Consider the following 21,182-nt stretch of genomic DNA (forward strand, 5'->3'; position numbering starts at 1 on the left):
CAGGAAACCCACATGAACACAGAGAGAACATGCAGTTCACCTAGCACCTCAGGCCTGGAATTGAACCCAGGGCCCCAGCGCTGTAAAGCAGCAATGCTAACACCACCACCACGCCACCCACACACTTAACCATTGTTTCTAAAAAGAACCTTGCTGATCATGTCGTGTTTTCCAAAGTCTATATTCTCTGGACAGAGATTGAGGTTTTTGACCACAATGCAAAATATTTTTCATGGCAAAATCAATCATAGAGGTGTATCATGCTTTGTGAACGGTTTCCTATCATTAATGGAATCATAAATGTATCCCATGTTGTATCAACAATTTCTGGAGGAGAATGTCAGGTAAGCATCTAAGGCCAGTATTATATTAAAATCCAACAATTTATCTCTAATCACGTGTCTGTGTCCACATATATATAATATACTGTATATGGAATATAAATTTGAGTATGTATAGAGTATGTACTGTATATTGTGGTCTTGAACATGTGGTTGTATTTCTCATTTGGTATATGTACAGTCATTTTCAAGTGAATTCAAAATTATTTTTATATGTTTATTTCATTTGTGAGACAAGTAGTACAAAATTATGGCAATACATCATGCTGAAAGGTGTCTGCATTGGTTTTTAACCTGAATAAGTAAAAACTGAAGGAGTAAGAGGGTTATGGAGTAAAACGTTGACAATTTACCTCTTTGCTGTTCTATGAATGTCAGAAATGATACCGATAATTGCATCTGAGAGGCATGATTATTAGGTTATTTTGACCAAAACATGCATTTCTATGTTAATTTTTACATTAATATACAATTTTTGAATTGCATTTAATATTTATTAACCCTCTTCATATAACCATATTAATAAATGGAAGTTAAATTAATTATGTGCTCCAATAAATCTTAATTGGTATTTTCTGCCTAATGCTTTCCAAACCAAATTCATGAGAAACACTCTAAATAGTATTTAAATGGACCTAAGAATATTTTTTCTAATCCTTCTGAGTTTTCTCTTTTAGTCATTTGCAGCAGTTCCATTTTCAGAGCTGTATAAAAATGCTCTCGATTAAAATTTGAAAATGAATTAATTGGAAATTCACAGCCGCCTTGCCTTGTGACTTAATTGACTGCATGCATCATTTCTGTTTAAATAGCTTATAATTTATAATTTTACTGAATTTTAGCCATTCCTTTAATGAAAATAAGTGAATGTAAGCAAATGTCCCATAATGAACTTGTTCAATATAACAGAGAATACAGTACTATATTTATATGCATACTGTATGTACAGTATGCATTAAGAATTTTAATGTCATGGTTAATAAGTTCTGGGATAAGGAAATTAGATAAAATGCTGATCAGTTAGATTCCTAATGCGTTATATTTTAAAAACAAATATCCATTTATAAATTCTATCCTTTTTATTCATATTGTTCCTTTCGATTTTAACAAATAATAATAATAATTATAATTGGTTACACTTATTTAAGTCTTTAAATATAGCGCTTATATAAGCGATATATAAATAAATACAGTCTAAGATTGTTGTTTCAGAGAATGTTATGTATCATACAGTTATAGTAGACAATAAAAGCTAGTCTATCCCAACAGACTTTAAAATATCAAGTCCATTGGAAAATACACAACAAGAAAATGTTGTTAGAAAATTGAAACCTGTCTTTAGAGATTATTTACTTAGTAAGCATGAAGGAAAAGCAATTGAATGAACAAATGCATACTGTGGGAACAATAACCTGTAACCATCTCCTTATTTTGTTCAGGTATGGAAGAGGTTACTCAGCTAAAGTAAGACTTGGCAAAGACTCATCAGACCCAAAAGCACTCACTCACCTTCTGACTTTGCACTTCCCCGGAACATACCTGAAGGTAATTAAAGAATATTTCTTCATTGTGTTTCTTAATCACAAGCATATTTTCTGTGAAGAATAATTGATACTGATAGAACACAATCTCAGACAATGCCATGTCTTGCTCAAAATTTTGAAGACTGCTTTTGGTCTTTCTATTAGAATATCTCAGTGTCTTTACCTGTAATGTTAAACTAGAATCACAGTTTTAGTTGTGTGTGTGATGGTTTTAATGCACAGAAAAAAAAACGTATTAATGATCTATGTGTTGCCTCACAGGAGCAGCACCTAGGGGTGACTGAGTATTAGGTACCTAAAAGGGAAGGCTACTTATTAGAGCTGTTCAGGCTCTTAGAAGAAAACCGAGAGAGCCTCCAAATTGAGCACTGCTCCATCAGCCAAACCACTTTAGATCAGGGAATATTGGATTTTTCGCTTGGGATGAGTTTGACTGTTTTTTTTATAAACAAAAACATGGTGCCCTCTGTATAGCTAATGAGGATCATTATGACTGCCATGCAATTGACATACATAGTGAAGATAATACTGTACATGACTGAAATACCAATTTCATTTAAATTGAGTTCTCTTTGAAGAGATTAAGAAATTTTTAATTTTTTTAATAAGATGCTTTTATTCGTTCATAATCCGACAATTTCAGGAAGACTAATGGAGGTCTGTTTTTTTTTCTGGAAAACCATAACTCTGGTCTTGTCCAGATTGACTGTCAGCGCTCAGGTCTGACAGTGCTGCTCCAGCAGTGCCAGGTTCTGCCGCAGCCTCTGTTCTGTGGGCGACAGCAGGACCAGGTCGTCTGCAAAGAGCAGGAACTCGATTTCTTTAATTAATGCAGATCAGTAAATCAAGGGACAAAACAGTTATTGCGCCCGGCTCCTCAATGGGCTTTGACGTGCTAATGCGTTAGTTTAACAGTCCGGGTGTGGCAATGTTTTTTATTATTGTTATAGAGAAACATGATCAGATTTTCCCCAGTTCAGAAAAAAAGATCTAAAGTACTGTACTGTATACTAGTTTGTCACTCTTCTCATCCCCTCTTTGCTAAATGGCTTTTGAATAGAGTCACATGAAGAGAGAGGTGAAACAGCCCTACACAGCCCTGTCGCAGTACACGAATATAATTTTAATTTCTTTAGATACGCAATTCTTTTAATATAGTCTTTGCTGTGCTCTAGAGGATCCTTGTGATATTTCGAGCTCTGGTTGAATGATAAGTGTCGCAGTTTAAATAATTTTCGTAGCTAGAAATTATGGAACGCTCTGTTAAAAGCAAGGGAGTTTTTATGTCCATTGCAGTTTTTTTGCAACATGAATATAATTATATCGTTATTAATTTCTTTAGATACGCGATTCCATATTATATTCCCTTTTAATCAAATTCTAAAAGTATGCTTGTTGACTCAGGTATCACGTTAGTTAAAGACTTCGATGCTTAAAATGTTTAGGGAGAAATGGAATACTGGTGTGTATGTTTTCTTTAAAGTACCAAGACCAGCCATATACTGTATGTTTAAGTTCCAAAATTAATATCGTTTTTTGCCTTAACACGCGTTGCAGTATGCTCCTATTCTTTTTATGCTCAGGCACTAAGATTTCCCTTCAGTGGTAAAATTCCATATAAATATTCAATACTACAACGGGCACAGTAAAGACGTTTACTGTAAATCTTTCTACGACAGACCAACGGACCACGAGTGCCCCTGTCGGTCAACCAATCACGTACCGCAGTACCGCGCGTCATCGTGCGTCACAATGCGCGACGCCGTAGCCAATTACCTCCGGTACGTGTGTGTACCGCGCACTTTGAATGGCTGCATCTGTACCACTATACCAATGTCTCAGATCTTTTAAGAGGTTTGGGCAAAGACATAATCATCATTAAATGTCCTAAAAATATTTGATTAAACACAGTACTATGCTGTAATCTCTAATCTCCATCTAGAGTTATTTTTTCTTTAATGGGCCTTTTTAAAAATTGGTGTAAAGGCAATGCTTTTTTTATCTCTTGCTTTAAAGTGAAAATGCAACACATTGGATCCTGTTTTTTAAAATCACACTCATTTGGGAATAGGTGGCTGAGAGGCTGTCAGTGCTGCAGGGAATGTCACTGTTGGAAGTATATATTATTCCACATCTCTGCTACCTGGAAATAGAAATGTGTACCTGCTTGTTTGCTTCATTACTGAACCATTTCAACCTGCTAGACCTCGTGCAGTGTGATAACATATTCTTGGCTTTACCCTAGCAGTACCGGAAATCAGACATGAGAGGTAAATCTTCCACTGTCAATATGGTCTATTTAAATATACTGTACTGTATATATCCATTAAAATTTTCTAGTGGGTGATTATCCATACTATTAAAAATTAAATATTAAATAACTAAGGAGACTATTAAACATCTAGTGAGTGAAAGATTCACTGTCAAAAATGGGCTCAGCAATGCATCTTATTGTATGCTTACTGTATGTAATGTAACAAAATCAAAACTGACATATTGCAACTGCAAATCAAGTAGTACATACAGGGAGAGCTTTCACAGGGTGCGGTGTCCATAGCAACCCAATATAACTGTAGAAGCATTTATTTATGGTCAGTGAATTAATTTGTCCCTTCTCACTGGCTGACATGCCAAGTGCATTTCTAGGAAGCGAAAAGTATATTTTTCAAAAGGTCAGAGAGGAAGAGAGTAGATATTTATAAATGATTTCTTATATTTAGCTGATTAGCCTTGGGGAATGGTACTGCATCTTTGCAAGGGGTATCTTGATTTCTCCACGACTACTAAATATCCTGTCATTAGCAGCTTTGAACATTTGCTGCAAAATAAAGAAAACAAGCATAGTCTTTGACAAGCTCTCTAGAACTGACCATGGTGCAAGTAAGCACAAATGTCATAGGTTTAGATAGACCATAAACATTTCAGACACTTTTTTCACAAACAAAAATGTTTAACTCAATTCCCTCCTTCACTGTATGCCATTGAGACCAACAGCTAATTGCTCTTGTTTACTGTTAAATGTTTAAAGACACTACTGCCCAATCTATTTACATTTGGTTTTGGCAGGTGGTGCCTCAAATTTCATGTTTGGAAGTTACTATATACTGTACAGTATTTTCTTCCATAAATGCTTTCAGGGAGTTGGACCATCAGAATTTTATTAATTTGCATTACTTTGTCATTGTGTTTATAAAGGCGTTCGACTCAGAAAATTTAGAAGAAAAAGTAAAAAAAGATCAAGGATTACATTTATTTAAATGCATAGGGGAATGCATTATAACTAGGACAAACAAAAACACAAACTAACAAATAATCTCAATTTAAGTTTGAATTGACTTAACTTGTCTGCCTGTTTATAATAATTCTCTACAGATAGCTAGTACTAGTAATAATCATTTTAGACCACTGATTAATACATGATCCTAACCAATTCCTATGTATTTCTCTGTATTACTTTAGGTTTTCAATGACTTTGTAATTCAGCAGGAGGAGGCCTCACACCAGGAATCCGCTGAGCACCAACACGTCTGTGTGTAGGAGGCCACTGACAGACTGAGGCACTGATATGCCTTAAAGGAAAAAAAATAAAATTCATTCTCTGTAGTTCAGTTTATACTGACACTTAATACACGTAGTCCTTAAACTAATTTTATATTATTGGTATTCATGGTGATTTTTTAGTCCCCTGATTTAACCACTGCACAAATATCTTTTTTTTCTCAAAAAGGTATCTTCTGTATTTGACAAATATAAAGAAGAAAGATTTATCACGTATGATAGTCCATTTATAGTTTTTATATTTATAGATTATTGTTCTTATACAGTAAACTGAGACAAGTAATCCTTAACATTACTACAGTTTATCAAAATTGTGTATACTGTATGTACTTTACGATGTTACCCTTACACGTTACACAAATGTGCATATTTACTGCTACCCACAAGACTGTTAATTTGATGTAAAAATTAAGCAAAATACTAGACTTATTATTTAAGGTAAACTGGTTTTAGAACATTAGTACAACACTTATTCATTTTATATACTAGACAATTTTAAATCCCCAATTGTTTCTGTCCATCTAATCTAAAATTGGGGAATCTTCCTCTGCAGCAGCCACTCAGCAAATGTTTCGTCTTTTGAAGCTTAACAGGAGCTTAATGTTAACAAGAGAGATGGTGCCACTTGCAAACCTACAGTAGCCTGGAAAGTTGCTGGAGTCAACTTCAGAGGCTTCTCCTGACAACATTCCGCAAATCATTCACTGTCATTTGAGAGCTTTACATTTTTTTCAATGTTGAAAATATTTGTTAATATTCAGATAAATATTTCATTTATGGCTCTAGACATTACTAAATTGTTTTTCTTTCTTTATGTATAAGTCTATCATTGCTAAAATGATACAATTTCCCTTCGGGATCAATAAAGTCTTATCATCTCTCTCTCTATAAAAAGTACAATTCACAGGATGCAAAACTTGATGTGTATTTAAAAGTTTCTTAAATAAATTGTACTGTAATTACTGAATACGTTTCATTTTTGGATATTAATATTTTGTGCTTTACTTAATTAACTTTAGCTTTCAGAACTAGTTAGGTCAACGTCCTGCATGCTTTTATCTGTGCAAAATCTCAAAAACTAATTTATGCTTCTCTGCTTGTCTATGCCACTCATCCATCCGTGGTCATCCATAGCTTTTTCCAAGCTGCTACAGTTTTATTATATACTTTAGATTAACAGGGCCAGATGGCAGATGGCAAACGAAAAATAACTATTAATACATTGAAGCTATGTGTTAGAACATATTGATTTTTTATCCCATTTAAACATTCAAAGGCATGATTCATGTTTTATCATCAAGAGTGATCATTCCCACAAACATAGTGACCTGTAAGTTGTTGTTGGTGTGTCATTCAGCAGTTAATAATCTAAAGTGCATTTCAAATGGACAATGTGACATTAGGAGACATCACCAGTTCTCTTTTAGTTTACTGTTATCAATACTTCAATAACCAATTGTCATTGACCATCTATAAAGACATAAAGTAAAGTCTGGAATTAAAATTGGAAAAAGTTCCTGAACAGGACGGTAAAGCTTGATGGACAGATCCAAGATTTTTTTTTAATTTGAAGTATTTTTCCATGTTTTTTGCTTCAAATCAAAAACAAAGCTGCCAGAACACAGTCGTTGCACAATACAATGTCTAAACTTTCTATATCATTAGATTTTTCATCTGTTGTGTTCATTTTTAGACACCTTACATCTTTCCCATATTTACAGTTGTATGCACCCCTGGCCAAATTACTGTACATGTTCTGTTAATTTTCTAAGTGAAAACAAGTTAACACAACCTCTGCAGCAAACAAACTTAAACTTGATATATTTCTGCAGATATTAATGCAGAGTTACTATTTATTTGCTGAATTCAACAGATTGAAAAAAATAAAACAGTAACTGTGGCATGTGCAAAACCTTGTAGATCCACTAGTGTTATTTTTATATTAACTCGTGGGGATCACTAGGTTTGTGTTGTATTTTGTTTTAAAATGTTGGAGTTTTTGAATAAAACAAAAAAAAACATTTCTCCAATAACCCACTCCCTTCACATTGTTTTCTACCCAAGTTTAAATGTTATTTTTTATTGAAATCTTAATCTTTTAAATTTTGAGAGCTGAGTTTATATACTGTACAGTACAAGTAGATAGATAAGACTTTATTTAAGTATGTTCATGCTAACTGCCTTATCGTACATAAAATAAAAATTAAAGGAGCTTTTTCACAGTTAAAATAAGAAAGGTTATAAATAACAGTGTCATCCAGCTTGTATTGCTCATTTTATAAAAACGGTCATTTTCATTAACAATTAAAGTTTTAAAAATCAATATTCTACTCCAAAATGATTTATTAAAACACTTATCATATAATAGGAGAACCAAAGAGCTACAGTATGATACAAATTAAATGCATTGTCAGAAGTGTATCTTCTAATTCAATACATCTAATAACCTTTTCTAAGGAACTTGTAACATATTATTTGTTTAGCCAGTTACAACCCGTTCATTATTTATTGATTAGAAATACTTTTGTTTAGAAATGTTTTTTAATCAATTTAAATGACTGTTCCAATGTAATGTAGGTTTGATTCTTGATTGTTCTTTGTATCTTAGGTACAAAGAAGTTTATCTGTATGCAGTTCAAATCTGTGGTCCAACAACATTAAGTACATCGGTTCCTTTGATCAAAGAGATTGATACTGTACCTTTTGGCTGTTTCCAAATTTAGAGTAATGCTCTAACAGGGTCAATATTTTATAATGAGCACCTTATGGTGTTATTACTTTTCCTGGACACTCAAGAGCTGAAGCGGATTTCAGCGTAGTGGATTTGTTATTTATTGCTTATTGGAATAACAGATTTTATACTGTACAGATATGAACCCTAGCTTATGCAGTTAAATAATTTTACAATATGTGAATGGCTAATATATATAGACATGAAAAGCACTATATTAAATATTAGTTTTAGTAATAATACATTTAATATGTTTTATATAGAACAAATAGGATCAATATATCGTATATATCGTATATCGGTAGAAACAAAGAAGTATGTTGGAAGAGAGAATTGTTCTGTGCTTACTATGACATAAACATAGCATTTCTTGTGGTAGCTTACACATTTTTTCATTCATGTATGAGAAACACAAATTGATGTTATGTACTGTATTACAGCAAACTGAAATCTAAATCCAGAACAAAATACTGTAAGTGTTTTTGACATGTTGCTATTCTTCTAATATTTTCTTAGAATACCGTCGTGAAACAAAATAAAATGGATGCATGTCTTTAAACTTCTAAAAGCAATCAGAAAGTAAATACATTTATTTCACAACATTTTAAGGTTGAAGTATCTCCTACCTCACCATTATTATTCGATTAAATTCTAAGTACTACAAAATTCTCAGACTTGTTTCTCAATGTCATGACTTTTACTTTACTTTATAACACAGCCCACTGGCTGCACAGCAGGAAAGAAGCAGAATACTACTTATAATGATAATTTTACTGACATAAAATCTCCAAAACATTTGAAATTACAGTGATTGTAAAAAGAACCAATACCCATTACATTTGAATTGTTGTAAGTATTGATTGAAAAATCAGCATACGCATGAAGTTTCACTACTTGTACAATAGACATCCCTCCTCCAGAAAGAAAAAAAAATATTATTACAGTATATCATTCAGAGAGTTATTTTCACAAAGGAAGTAAGATACTAGATATAGTATTGGAAATAAATATGGAAACACAACAAACTGAGCAATCACTGTGACAAGACTGAGGTTATGTTCAAGTTGGGGACTTCAGTGCTGCTGCTGATGCCCTGAGATTCAACATCTGATGCAAGTCAGAAACATTGCTGCTCGCCATGACACTGGATTGTCCTTTGAAGTTCATGATAGAAATGTCAAACAGGTATCTTTCTTCAACCTGCATAACAATGTCCAGTTAAGACCCTTGCTCTACTTATCATATGATGCAAAATTGATAAATGCCTTTATTTAATCAAAATCTGATTATGTCATGCTTTACTCGGATATCTTCAGAGGTACGATTTAGTATGTCCAGAATTCTGTGACTTGTGCTAACTAATACTCTACAAATAACTGAAATCCTCTTTAAACAGCAATGTATTAGACACTGAATGGTGAAGGTCCAGGTTATTTTCAAAGTTTACTGCATAAACATATAGTTAGGTTATACTGTAGGCCATGGATTTTAGAAAGGCCAAGAGATACTGTAATTGGAAAGAATTAGTGCAATTGAGGCTTAAAGTAATGATAAAGAAATCTTACAGGACTAAACAGCAAAATGTTTCTGAAAGATTAAGTTAAATATATATCCAGGACAAAAATAGTTATTTTGTATATAATGATAGATAAATGGTTGATGTACAAAATAAATATTTCACTCAGATATTTATGAAATAAGAGGTTTCAAGGACATGCTCCTGGCAGAAGAAGGACAAAGGTATTGTATTAAAAAGGACTAGCATAGGAGAGGCAGAAGTGTTTCAGTTACTAGGTGTCACGACCCTAAGTCCCTCCTTTTAAGGGTGCTCCGGCTCTTTCCCGTTTTGGTTGATTTTTCTGCACCTGCCTCCTATTCCAGCCCCTCCCTATATAAGCCAGATGCTCCTACCATTCTGGGCTCAGCATTGGAAAATGGGCACCCAGAAGCCCGCCTACCAGTGGGTCCAGGAGAGACCTGATGGCATTGGCTTCACAACGGTATCCTGCTCATCTGGGTCCAGGGCTTGGAGCTTCGTGACAGTAGGTACTAGTATCTTACAAGTTGTAGTCAAGGAGACAAGAGATGTGCTTAACACTTCACTGATGCAACTCTTCTAATATTCACTCAAGACAAGGCTACTATCCAGGACTTGAAAACTGCTAAAGTAGCACCCATCACAAGGGTGATGAAACGACACAAAATAATTACAGACCAATAAATCTGACATGTAACTACATGTAAACTTATTGATACTAAACTAGAACATCATCTATTAAAAAAAGCTCGTTCTTGCCTAACCACCATGTTACAGGTCTTTGAACAAGCAGCAACAGAAATGGTTACACAGAGGGTATGGTACTGTATGATGCATTTAGGATTTCAGAAGGCATTTAAATTTCCTCAGAAAAAATAGTTTCAAGTTGCAAGCAGTAGAAATCAGGAAAATGTGCATGTTTAGATGGAAAATTGATTCATAAATAGAAAAAAAGAGTACAGATACAAGTCAAGTTTGAATGATATTAAATTAGGAGGATTATCAAATACTGCAGAATCAGCAGATAAAATTCCAAATGTTATAGATAAGTAATAAATACAAAACTGTGAACACTGAAATAAAAGAGTCTACTTATGAAAAAGACTTGGGTGTTTATGACACATAAAAAATTAACATTCACAAATTCTAGACAACATGGGGTAGCAATAAGAAGGGAAACAAAATGTAAGGACATTATAGTGAGGCAACTAAGTTTCAGCATGGTAATCGAGGTTTGGACTTGGCAGCTTGATTGCTTTACTTAGAGTGTTTACAATAATTGAAATAGTTTTTTTCTGTATTTATGTACTGTAGCTCTCCTGTGTTAGGAGGCAAATAACCATTTAGGAGGACACAGGTAATCAAAGGGTGAATAGTTAATTCAGTTTAATTAACTTCACCATAAATCATTAAGACACCCATATTAAAGAATAAATAACCAACAGTAACTTAGCCACTCCTACAGAGGTCATTAAGCTGTTCTCCAGAGGAATGGACCACAGCATAAATACAGAAGCAGAAGGACAAGAAAGAAGAGAAAATAGATCAGACCCCATCACTTACAATATCATCATTCATCTTTATCATCTCCAAAGATGTGACTGAGAAAGCTCTTTTTTCAAACCAGACTGGGAACGAAATTCTCATCCAGGTAGTCAGAACACCATAAAAAATACCTGGCTTTATTATTAGAGAGTTTGCTGTCTTATTTATTTTGGGAGATTTCAATTTGGAATTTTTACAATTTATCAAAGAAAACTACAACAGAGCCTGACAGTTATTCAAAATTCACTTCTTCAGAATACACAGTGAAACAAACCAGTTTTTCACACAAGTGAAAAATTGTTGTGGGAATAGAGAACAAGCTACACTGTTTAGAGAGAGCAAAAACGAGGCTGTGATTTCTGAGCATCAGAGTCCATCAGGCACTCAGCATGGCAGAAGTGTGTCCACTTTTAAATGCCTTTGGAGGATTTGAAACTGATTTGCGAATGTGAAAGTACATGGATTGAATTGCTATTTAGCAATGTTCTTAGCATGAGGAAGTTTTGAAGAAGAAAGTAAGCTGGAAATGAGAGATCACTTTAACAATTTACAACAATATAGAATCCAGGTTTGGTGTTTCAGAGCATATTTGCAACACCTTTTATTTATAATGTGTTATTTATAATAATAATAATTATAATTATTTATAATTCATAATAAGGACATATTATCTGTCACAAACTGTACTCTCAGCATCAACACCTGCATCCTAGTTAAGCATTAGCACTGCTCATGCCCATTTTCCCCATTTATTATATATATATATAACATTACTTTATTAACCCTTTACAATTTCTTGCATTAGGAATTATCTTTTCACATACCCCAGCTTGCTCTCCATGAGACACACAGATAGGGAGAGAGCCTGGGGTCAGAGCACAGGGTCTGCCATTGTACAGCGCCCCTGGAGCAGTTGGGGTTCAGGACCTTGCTCAGGAGTCTAGCGGAGTAGGATTCCTCTGCCGGCTGCAGGAATTGAACCAGCAACCTTCTAGCCACAAACGCAAATCCTTAGCTACAGAGCCACCGCTCCGCCCCACTCCTTATACCCTCTCACTCCTATCAGTCCTCTCTCACTGTTGAGATCAACTTTAGCCTTTCTCTTGTGCGCGTACCTTACTGATCTGACTTCTGGATTCCGACCCTGTTTTTTCTTCGGTTACGTCTTCATTTTTCTCTAGTGGTTATTGGATTTGGATACCTTTATGACCTGATTTCTGGATACCCGACCCAACTTTATCTCCGGCTTCGACTTCGTCTCTGCCTAACGTCTTTTGGATTAGTATACTCTTGATCTGACTCTCCAGAAACCCGACCAAGCCTGCTTACCCCGACCTCGTATACTGCCTCTCACTCCTAGGATTTTGGACACCTACTCTCAGCACCGCATAGGGTCCGACCACCTTTTTTTCACAAGTCCCTAGTGACTTCACTGACATTATCTAAGCGGATGAGGACTTGTATTTTATGGACACATATTTATTTGATAAATAAATTACTTTTATGCATATATGCTATATTAATTTAATTACATAAAGATGAATGTAGTAAATACAAATAAGTAATTAAGGTGATATTTAAAAAAATATATCATTACAATACACTGGTGATTCAAATGTGGAAAGTTCAGCTACAAATCAAGGTAAGAATGGGATATCACCAGATAAGGATTTGGTATGTTCAGTGTGTACTAAATAAGGACAATAATAAATGGTGCAGAGAGAGCAGAAGTAAATCTGTTTTTAAAACTTTTTCAATTTTATGTCAACTTAAAAGACAGGAAATACAGTATATAAAGAAGTTTGAAAGCATTATCCATGTAAAAAATAAATAAAAATAACACTGGAGAAGAATAATTTCTTAAATAAATACTGTAGCATATTCTGTGGCATAAGACATGCTACTATTTAATTGGACAAAAGGTCTGTGCTCCTACAGTTTGTATTTGCAGTGCATTTCCTCTAGAACTCTGTAGAACATTTTTAAAAGCCCATATGGCAATGTTTAAAAGTATTGATTGAAGTCCTAAATGATTCCACCTTTAATAATCACACACACACCTACTGTTGTGTGTGCTGTGCTGCTCAAAAATGATATAAACACTGCCAACATCAAAAACTGCTGGGATCTTATGTAAACCTGCTAAAATGTGCAATTTAGTTTGTACTAAGAACATGACAAAATAACAGGAATTCTATAGAGAGAATAAATCTGCCACTATAATTCAGCTATGGGGCTATGGAAATTGATTTACAATTACAATATAATCAATTAAGGATAGAGTGGGTGGCAGAGAAAGGCTTTCTCAATGAAACATCATTTTTTGGAATTGGTGAAATGGAGAAAGCCAAAGAGAAACTAAACTAAAAGCACAGCCTGTTTCCTTCAAGCACAGTAGACAAAAGCAAATGAATCTTAGCAGCGGAAATGCATTATTGATAACCTATAGACTGTAGATAAAAGGAAGTACTGCTAAATTAGCTTCTTTGAAATGCCACATAAATAAAAAAGAACCATGCGTAATACAAATAGAACCCATTTATGTTCTACCCATTAAATGTCAAACATTATTTATAGAGGTCTGTAGACATAGTGAGACACTTTCAGCTAAAAAAAAGTTTCTGTGAATGACCAGTAAATGGGATTCCTAATTGTTATATAAGTACTCTTTATTCCAGACAGAGAAATCAAGACAAATACCCATTTAATTTACCTCAGTAGATTGAAAGTGCACTATATCATTATTAATTAAATATCTATACACAGTAAATGTGTGAGAGCGCAAGCACACACATCACCCTAATCACAACACTACCAGCATGTCACCCTAAACTTTCATGTCATAACTGATTTGTTTTTCATCACTTGGATCCCCTCTAGGGACAGTACAGTGGCATAGTGGTTAGCTTTGCTGCCTTGCAGTGCTGGGGCCATGGAGTTACTGTAAATCTGGACCTGGGGTGCTATCTGTGTGGACAACTGGCTGTGGTATGAGTGTGGGCTGTAGTAGTTCAGGTGGGTAGCTGCGTCAGCATGCGTAGGCTGCAAATGAACAAGTAATAGGTTTATTCCATACTGGAAAAAAAGAAGAAAGAGAACACAAAGTTTCGTCCGTGGAGCCTTCTTCAGGTGTGAGAGAGATAAGGCAGTAGGCAAAGGTAATGTAGCAGGAGAACAAAGGCTGGGAGGGAGGAGGAGTGAGAGGCGGGAGCAGGGGACAGAAAGGCTAATCAACAGGTGTGAAGTCAGATTAGGTGTAGAGAGGTGTGAAATGAAACTTCCAATGAATGGAGAAAATTTAAAAGAACAGTAGTCTGTCGTTAAGAGAAGGGAGAAGGTGTGATCCTAGCTGCAGAATAATTTTGGTTTCGGCAGTCTTTCTGATGTATGAGTCCGGAAAACCGTCTTTGAGAACACAGACGGAGATAGTGGTCGTGGCCGTCAGAGGTGAAATGAGAAACAATTGGCTTGGAGAGATCTTTAATCTTCACAGCCCTGACTTGTTCTCTGAAGCGGTCTCCGAGTCTCCTTCCTGTTTCTCCAATGTAGATGGCTGGGCATTTACTGCAAGAGATACAGTAAATAAGGTTGCTGGAGGTACAAGATGCCATCTGGGTGATCCGGAATTGTTCCGAGGGGCCTTGAATGAGTGTGGTGTTGGATGTGTACTTGCAGGTGATACAGCGAGCTCTGTTGCAAGGGAAAGTGCCTGGTGTGGATGGTTGTTGAAGTCGGTCAAGGGAGCTGTGAACAAGGAGGTTACGCAGATTAGGTGGTCTGCGATATGAGATGATGGGGCGGTTAGAAAAGAGGGCCCCAATGGAGGGATCATCCTGTAGGATGGAAAAGTTGTGGTTAATAGTCCTGGGGATAGGAAGTGGGTTAGGGTGGTAGGGAAGCACCAAAGGAATGCAGTTGTTATGGCAGGAGATCCTGATCGGGTTGATGATCCAAGAGGTGATTTTGGCCCTGTCAAAAACATTTATCTGTTGATGAAAAAAGAGTACATTTTGAGGGTCTGGATTCTGGAAATCGATGTAGTCGCTGCAGAGTCATCGTGGCCGAAGGAACTGTGAAAGAGAGTTTTTAGTATGTTTGGGGTGAAATGAGCTATACAGGAGATAGTTGTGTGAATCAGTGGAGAGTCTGGAGTAGTTAATGGCGAAGTTGATGTCTAGAAACGGAATAGTAGTGGAAGATATGTTAACTGTATATTTGAGGGATAGGTGGAAGTTGGTGAAGTGGTCTTTAAAGAATTTGGCAGCACGGACTCAGTTATTGATGTATCGCTAGAAGAGGTCAGGGGCAAAGTCAGTGTAGGAAACGAAGAAGTGTTCCTGAACTTGAACTTTATTGCCATACAGATGCAGCCATTCAAAATGGGTGGGGTATTTCGCGGCATACCCCGGTGGGCGTGTCACGGTATCACGCGGTGTCACGCAGTGTCACGTGGTTAATCGCGCGTCATTGACGCTCTGCCGGAAACTATCCGGCGTCACCTTGTAAAACCGCCAGGGGGAGCTTAACCTCTCATGTACAGCATTTGAGCTTTTAATTTTGAACTGTGTATTACAGCATGTTAATCATCAGTCATTAAAATGTTGGTATATTTTATGAAACCAAGATTGCTCAGTTGGACAAAAGTACACAACCTACCTTTATCAGAAATATTTATGCATCAAAGCCTTTACCGAAGATATTACTAATAGTATTAATAATGAATGACTTTGGACAAGCTGAATACTCAAAGTATAATTTCTTTAGCACATTTGTACAAGCACTTGGAATCTGTCCAAGCCATACTTTTTCAGGCATTTTGTTTTACTTCAACGGGCATAAAAACTTCCTTGCTTTTAACAGGGCGTTTCATAATTTCTAACTACAAAAATGATTTAAAATGTGACACTTATCATTCAACTAGAGCTCAAAATATCACAAGGATCCTCAAGAGCACAGCAAAGACTGTATTAAAAGATACTTGTATGTATCAACGCTTTCTTTTCCGTATACCAGATTTTATGGAACCACTTCAGAAGGGTGTCAGCCAGTCGGATTCCAGGAATCGGTACTTTAAAGGAAAAATACACACCGGTATTCCATTTCTCCCTAACGATTTTAAGCATCGAAGTATTTAACTAGCATGTGAAATAGCGTGTGAAAAAGTGGTAGTTTTAAGCTTTTCTGCTAATATGGAATCGCGTATCTAAAGAATTTAATAACGATATGATTATATTTGTGTACTGCGACAGGGCTGTGTAGGGCTGTTTCGCCTCCCTGTTCATGCGAGTTCCCCTGTAGCCTACTGGTCTACGTGCCTGACTACCAACTCACGGGTTGTGTGTTCAAATCCAGCTGGTGCTGGACTTTTCTTTTAACAAACATTTCTTCAAAAAAATAGAATAGCGATATTATGGACAATCAATTGACTTTTATATTTCAAAATATCACAACATGATCGATTCTAAGTCATTTTTGATAACAATGAATAGTCACCTTCTTCCCTTCTGACAACGGTCCCTGCTTCTGCTTCCTGCTTCTATTGTGTGTGTGTGTGTGCAATAGAGTAAATTTTTATAGAGAAATGGAGGCTGGACAGTATGCGTTACAATATAAACATTTATATTGATTTAAATCGTGTTCTGATTTAAATCGCAAACGCGTGTTTAATTATGTGTTTTTTAATCATAATCAGGCTAATGCATTTCTACATTTCTGTATGAACCAGCTTAGAGGGCTAAAGACAGCTTGTGTTTAAATTGAGTGTAAGGTAATTTATGCTTCTAAAGTCATGGTCAGCATTTATTATTGTACTGTGCTGTAAACTTGTTCTGTGCCTAGTCACATTATTTTATAGCGTTTTTATAGCGTTATCAAATCTGGTAGCGCTGTGTGTTAGTTTCCTGACTCCCATGTCACATGGTCTGTGATTGAATCCCATGGAACTATGACTTTATTTTTTAACAAACATTTCTTTGAAAAAATGAAACGTTTCCCTTGGTCAGAGATTAAATAAAACCTCACTCGCACCAAACAAATTTATATTTCTAAATATCACAACATGATCGAATTTAACTCTTTTTAATAACAATGAATAGTCACCTATGCGTTACAAAATAAACATTTATATTGATTTGAATCGCTTTTTGATTTAAATCGTAAATATATGTGTTTAAAGGTGATATACTGTATAAAAGCGCTGATTCTTATGGAGTGTGTTCCGCCGGGGATTCAAAAAATGTATTTTAAATAAGATGATAAAGCTTAGACTAACTGTATTCTAAACTGTATTACAACAGAACATTGGACAATGCAACGTAAATTGCAAAAATGCACTTGGAATCTGTCCAAGCCCTCCTACAAAAATTATTTAAACTGCGACACTGATCATTCATCTCTTATTAAACTTAATTTTATATAGCGTTTTAAGCGAATAGGTAATTAGATTGCTCATAAACCTAATCGCTTTTTCTACATAAACACAGCGTGATTGCTCTCTGAAAATGCTTTTCCTTTATATTTAGGCTCAGATTTCAACTATAGATCGTATTATTATAAACTTTCTTGGAAAAATGTATTTTATGTAAACCATGTTTGCTATTAATTCATTTAGGGCTAAAATACGTTCATTGTCTTCCAATCGAGTCGAGTTGACATTGGAAGCTTGCCACACCCGGACTGTTAAACCAACGCATTAGCACGTCAAAGCCCATTGAGGGTATTGAGCCAGTATTGGCTTTAGTATTAGCCATACAGAACAGTAGTAGAAGTGCCCCTTTTCCATTCAGCGGGTGCCTGAGCCACTGTGTCCTATCTTCAGACAGTCGCCGTTGTGAATGTCTGTAGAGTGTATCTTATTTTTAGTACTATATTTTTGTATTATATTCCCTATTAATCAAACTCTAAGAGTATGTATCGGCTTGTCCCCTCCTCCCGCCCCTCTCTGTGTACAGTGGAGCCTCCTGTCCAGCCAGCACATGTCCACAGACATTCACAACAGCGACATATCATAAAACGTTTGCACATATAGTTAAATTATTAGTTGTTTTTCAGGAAGTTAAAAAAAACACTTGAATTACTTATCAAGTCTCTCGAAATAAAGTTATTTTTCAAGCAATGCAACAAACGTCGGGCAATGTGTTTTTTTTAATCCAACATTGACAGCCACATCTTAAATCTTGTCAGTCAGGTCTCTTTTTCACTATTTGAATTGTGGTTTACACATCGCACGACTTTAAAAGCTAGAAAGACAGGTTTCGATTCACATTAGCTGGCGAGCCTTGTTAACAAAAAACTAATAATAATGTAACATGCCACTGTTTGTTCATGAACAAAGTTAAACTGAGATTTCCTTAGATACGCGATTAAAAAATAAAAAATTTGAATCCCCGGCGGAACACATTCCATAAGAATCAGCGCTTTTACAGTATATATCGCCTTTAAAGGTGGCTTCTCAAAACGCTTTACAGGATAAAAACAACAAGAACAGCAACAACAACAATATTGTATTTCATTGCACTTTGAAAACCAAGTAATAACTTAACTATACGTGCAAACGTTTCATATGTTGCTGTTGTGAATGCCTGTGGAGTGTATCTTATTTGCCTTGAGTCCTGGTTATCTCTCTCCCCCTCCTCCCTCTCTCCCTCAATTCAATTCAATTCAAGGTGTTTTATTTGCATGACAGATGGGTACAATCAGTGTTGGGTATGTATATTTTGATATTTACACCCGGCGCGGCACCGAGGGAGCGTCTGCATTTATAACTTGGTTTTTAAAATTAGTCAAGCAATATGAAGAAGGGACATGTACTGGTACAATTGAATTCTTACTTACAGGAAGTCTCTCGATTATTAAAACAAGTGTAAAAACACAAAGTGCAGACAGTCCATCAAGACAATATACAAACAATATACAAACAGTAGACAATGTACAAGCAAACAAGTACAGTAAAGTGAGTTTGAATGTAAACAATGCAGACATCTAAACAATGACTGGAGATGAAGAATTCTACCACGGCAACGGTCCTCATAGAGCTGCTTAAACTCGTTCAGACCACAGCTGATGATCTCATGGCCACATTCAACATTATCTGCAGTGCCTTTCTTTCTCGAGAAGAGGTGTTGCTGTACCACACGGTGATTCCGTTGGTGAGGATGCTCTCGATGGTGCAGCGATAGAAGTTCACCAGCGCAGGTACTGGCATCCCCCATCATTTGAGGCACCTCAAGAAATAAAGGCGCTGCTGAGCCTTCTTCAAGATAGAGTCCATGTGCACAGTCCAGGTTAGACCATTAGAAATGTGAATTCCCAAAAACCTAAAGTTGGTGACTGTTTCCACTTCCGTTCCATCAATACTGAGTGGGCTGTGAGTGTGTGGCCTGTGTCTCCGAAAGTCCACTATTAGCTCTTTTGTTTTATTTACGTTCCAGTCCAGGTTATTGCCAAGATACCACCTAAGCAGCTGTACAACTTCATCCCAGTAAGTGGACTCATCATCATCGATGATCAGGCCTATTATAGTGGTGTCATCCGCAAATTTAATGATGCGGTTGTTGCTGTGTCTTGCTGTGCAAACGTGAGTGAACAGGGAGTACAAGCTTGGACTCAGACAGCAGCCTTGTGGAGTTCCATTGCTCAGGGTGAGTGGTGTTGATGTTTTATTACCTATCGGCACCATCTGTGGTCTCTTGATTAGGCAGTCCAGCAGCCAGTTGCAGACAGAGTTGCACAGACCTAATCCCCTGAGCTTTGTCACCAGTTGACTGGGTATGAAGGAATTGAATGCTGAACTGTAGTCCACAAACAGCATTCTTACATATGAGTTCTTAGTGTCCAGGTGTTCCAAGGCTGTATGTAGAGCCAGGGAGACAGCATCATCAACTGATCTGTTGTTCTGGAAGGCGAACTGCAAGGGGTCCAGGGAGTTGATGTGTGACAAAACCAGCTTCTCCAGGCATTTCATCACCACAGATGTTAATGCAACTGGGCGGTAATTGTTCAGGCACGTCACTTTTTCCTTTTTGGGGAGTGGAACAATATTGTTTTTTTTAAGCAGGTGGGGACAATGGACTGTGACAGGGAGGAGTTAAAGATGTCCGGAAACACTGTGGTGAGCTGGGCTGCACATGTCCTAAGGACTCGGGGTGGTATCCCATCAGGCCCTGGAGCCTTATGGATTTTCATCCTACTCAGAGTCTTCTGCATGTCCTGCTCTGAGAGTTTCAGAAAAATCTCACCCTGTACACATCAAAGCGGGGATAGAAATGGTTCAGCTCGTCCGGCAGAGATGTGTTGGTCATGTCGATCTCCTGGCTGCAGCCCTTGTAGCCTGTGATTGACTGTAATCCCTGCCATAGCCTCCGGTTGTCAGCGTTTCAAGCTGCACTCTGTAGTTCCATTTAGTGCGTTTTATGGCTTTCTCTAATGCTTACCGTGATTCCCTGTACAGCTCTATGTCCCCCAATTTGAACGCGGTGGATCTATTTTTTATTTTATTGCAAATGTCGTTGTTGAACCATATGATTGATTGGGAAATGTCCTAATTTTCTTTTCTGGTACACAAATGTCAGCGCAATATTTAATAAAGCTGGTGACTGCGTTCCTATACTCATTTCAATCTGTGTCGGGAGCTCTGAATGCGTCCCAGTGCCGTCTTCTACCCGCAGACAAAAATCCTAGCATAGCTGAGTCCAGGGTGCGAATTATATCTTGGCATTAGGGGGGAGCTCACCCCTGGTTGGGGGGGACAACGCATTAGGCAATAAAGGCCAGTCAACTAACTCATACAAAGTGAGCATTGGATTATATAGTTATAATTTAACAGGAGTTACTCTTACCTTAAAATAGAAGTGACCACAGATGTCCGTCCTGTTGCCCATGAAGTGGACAAGAGGTGGCCTACTTTAACCCAAGATTATACAAAAAGC

At 36.5% G+C, this 21,182-nt stretch overlaps 1 protein-coding gene across 1 annotated transcript in view; it reads left to right on the plus strand.

Moving 5' to 3' along the window:
* LOC148651334 (ATP-binding cassette sub-family A member 13-like) overlaps positions 1–21,182 on the plus strand; it is a 123,025-nt gene that overhangs the window by 101,552 nt on the left and 291 nt on the right. The window contains 3 exon segments of the mRNA XM_088602304.1: positions 1,781–1,886; positions 2,147–2,312; positions 10,056–10,174. Coding sequence (XP_088458430.1) covers positions 1,781–1,886; positions 2,147–2,312; positions 10,056–10,174 — 391 coding nt within the window.

Source organism: Lepisosteus platostomus, chromosome 12 (assembly GCF_059453375.1).
Source record: "Lepisosteus platostomus isolate fLepPlt1 chromosome 12, fLepPlt1.hap1, whole genome shotgun sequence".
Lineage (NCBI taxonomy): Eukaryota > Metazoa > Chordata > Actinopteri > Semionotiformes > Lepisosteidae > Lepisosteus > Lepisosteus platostomus.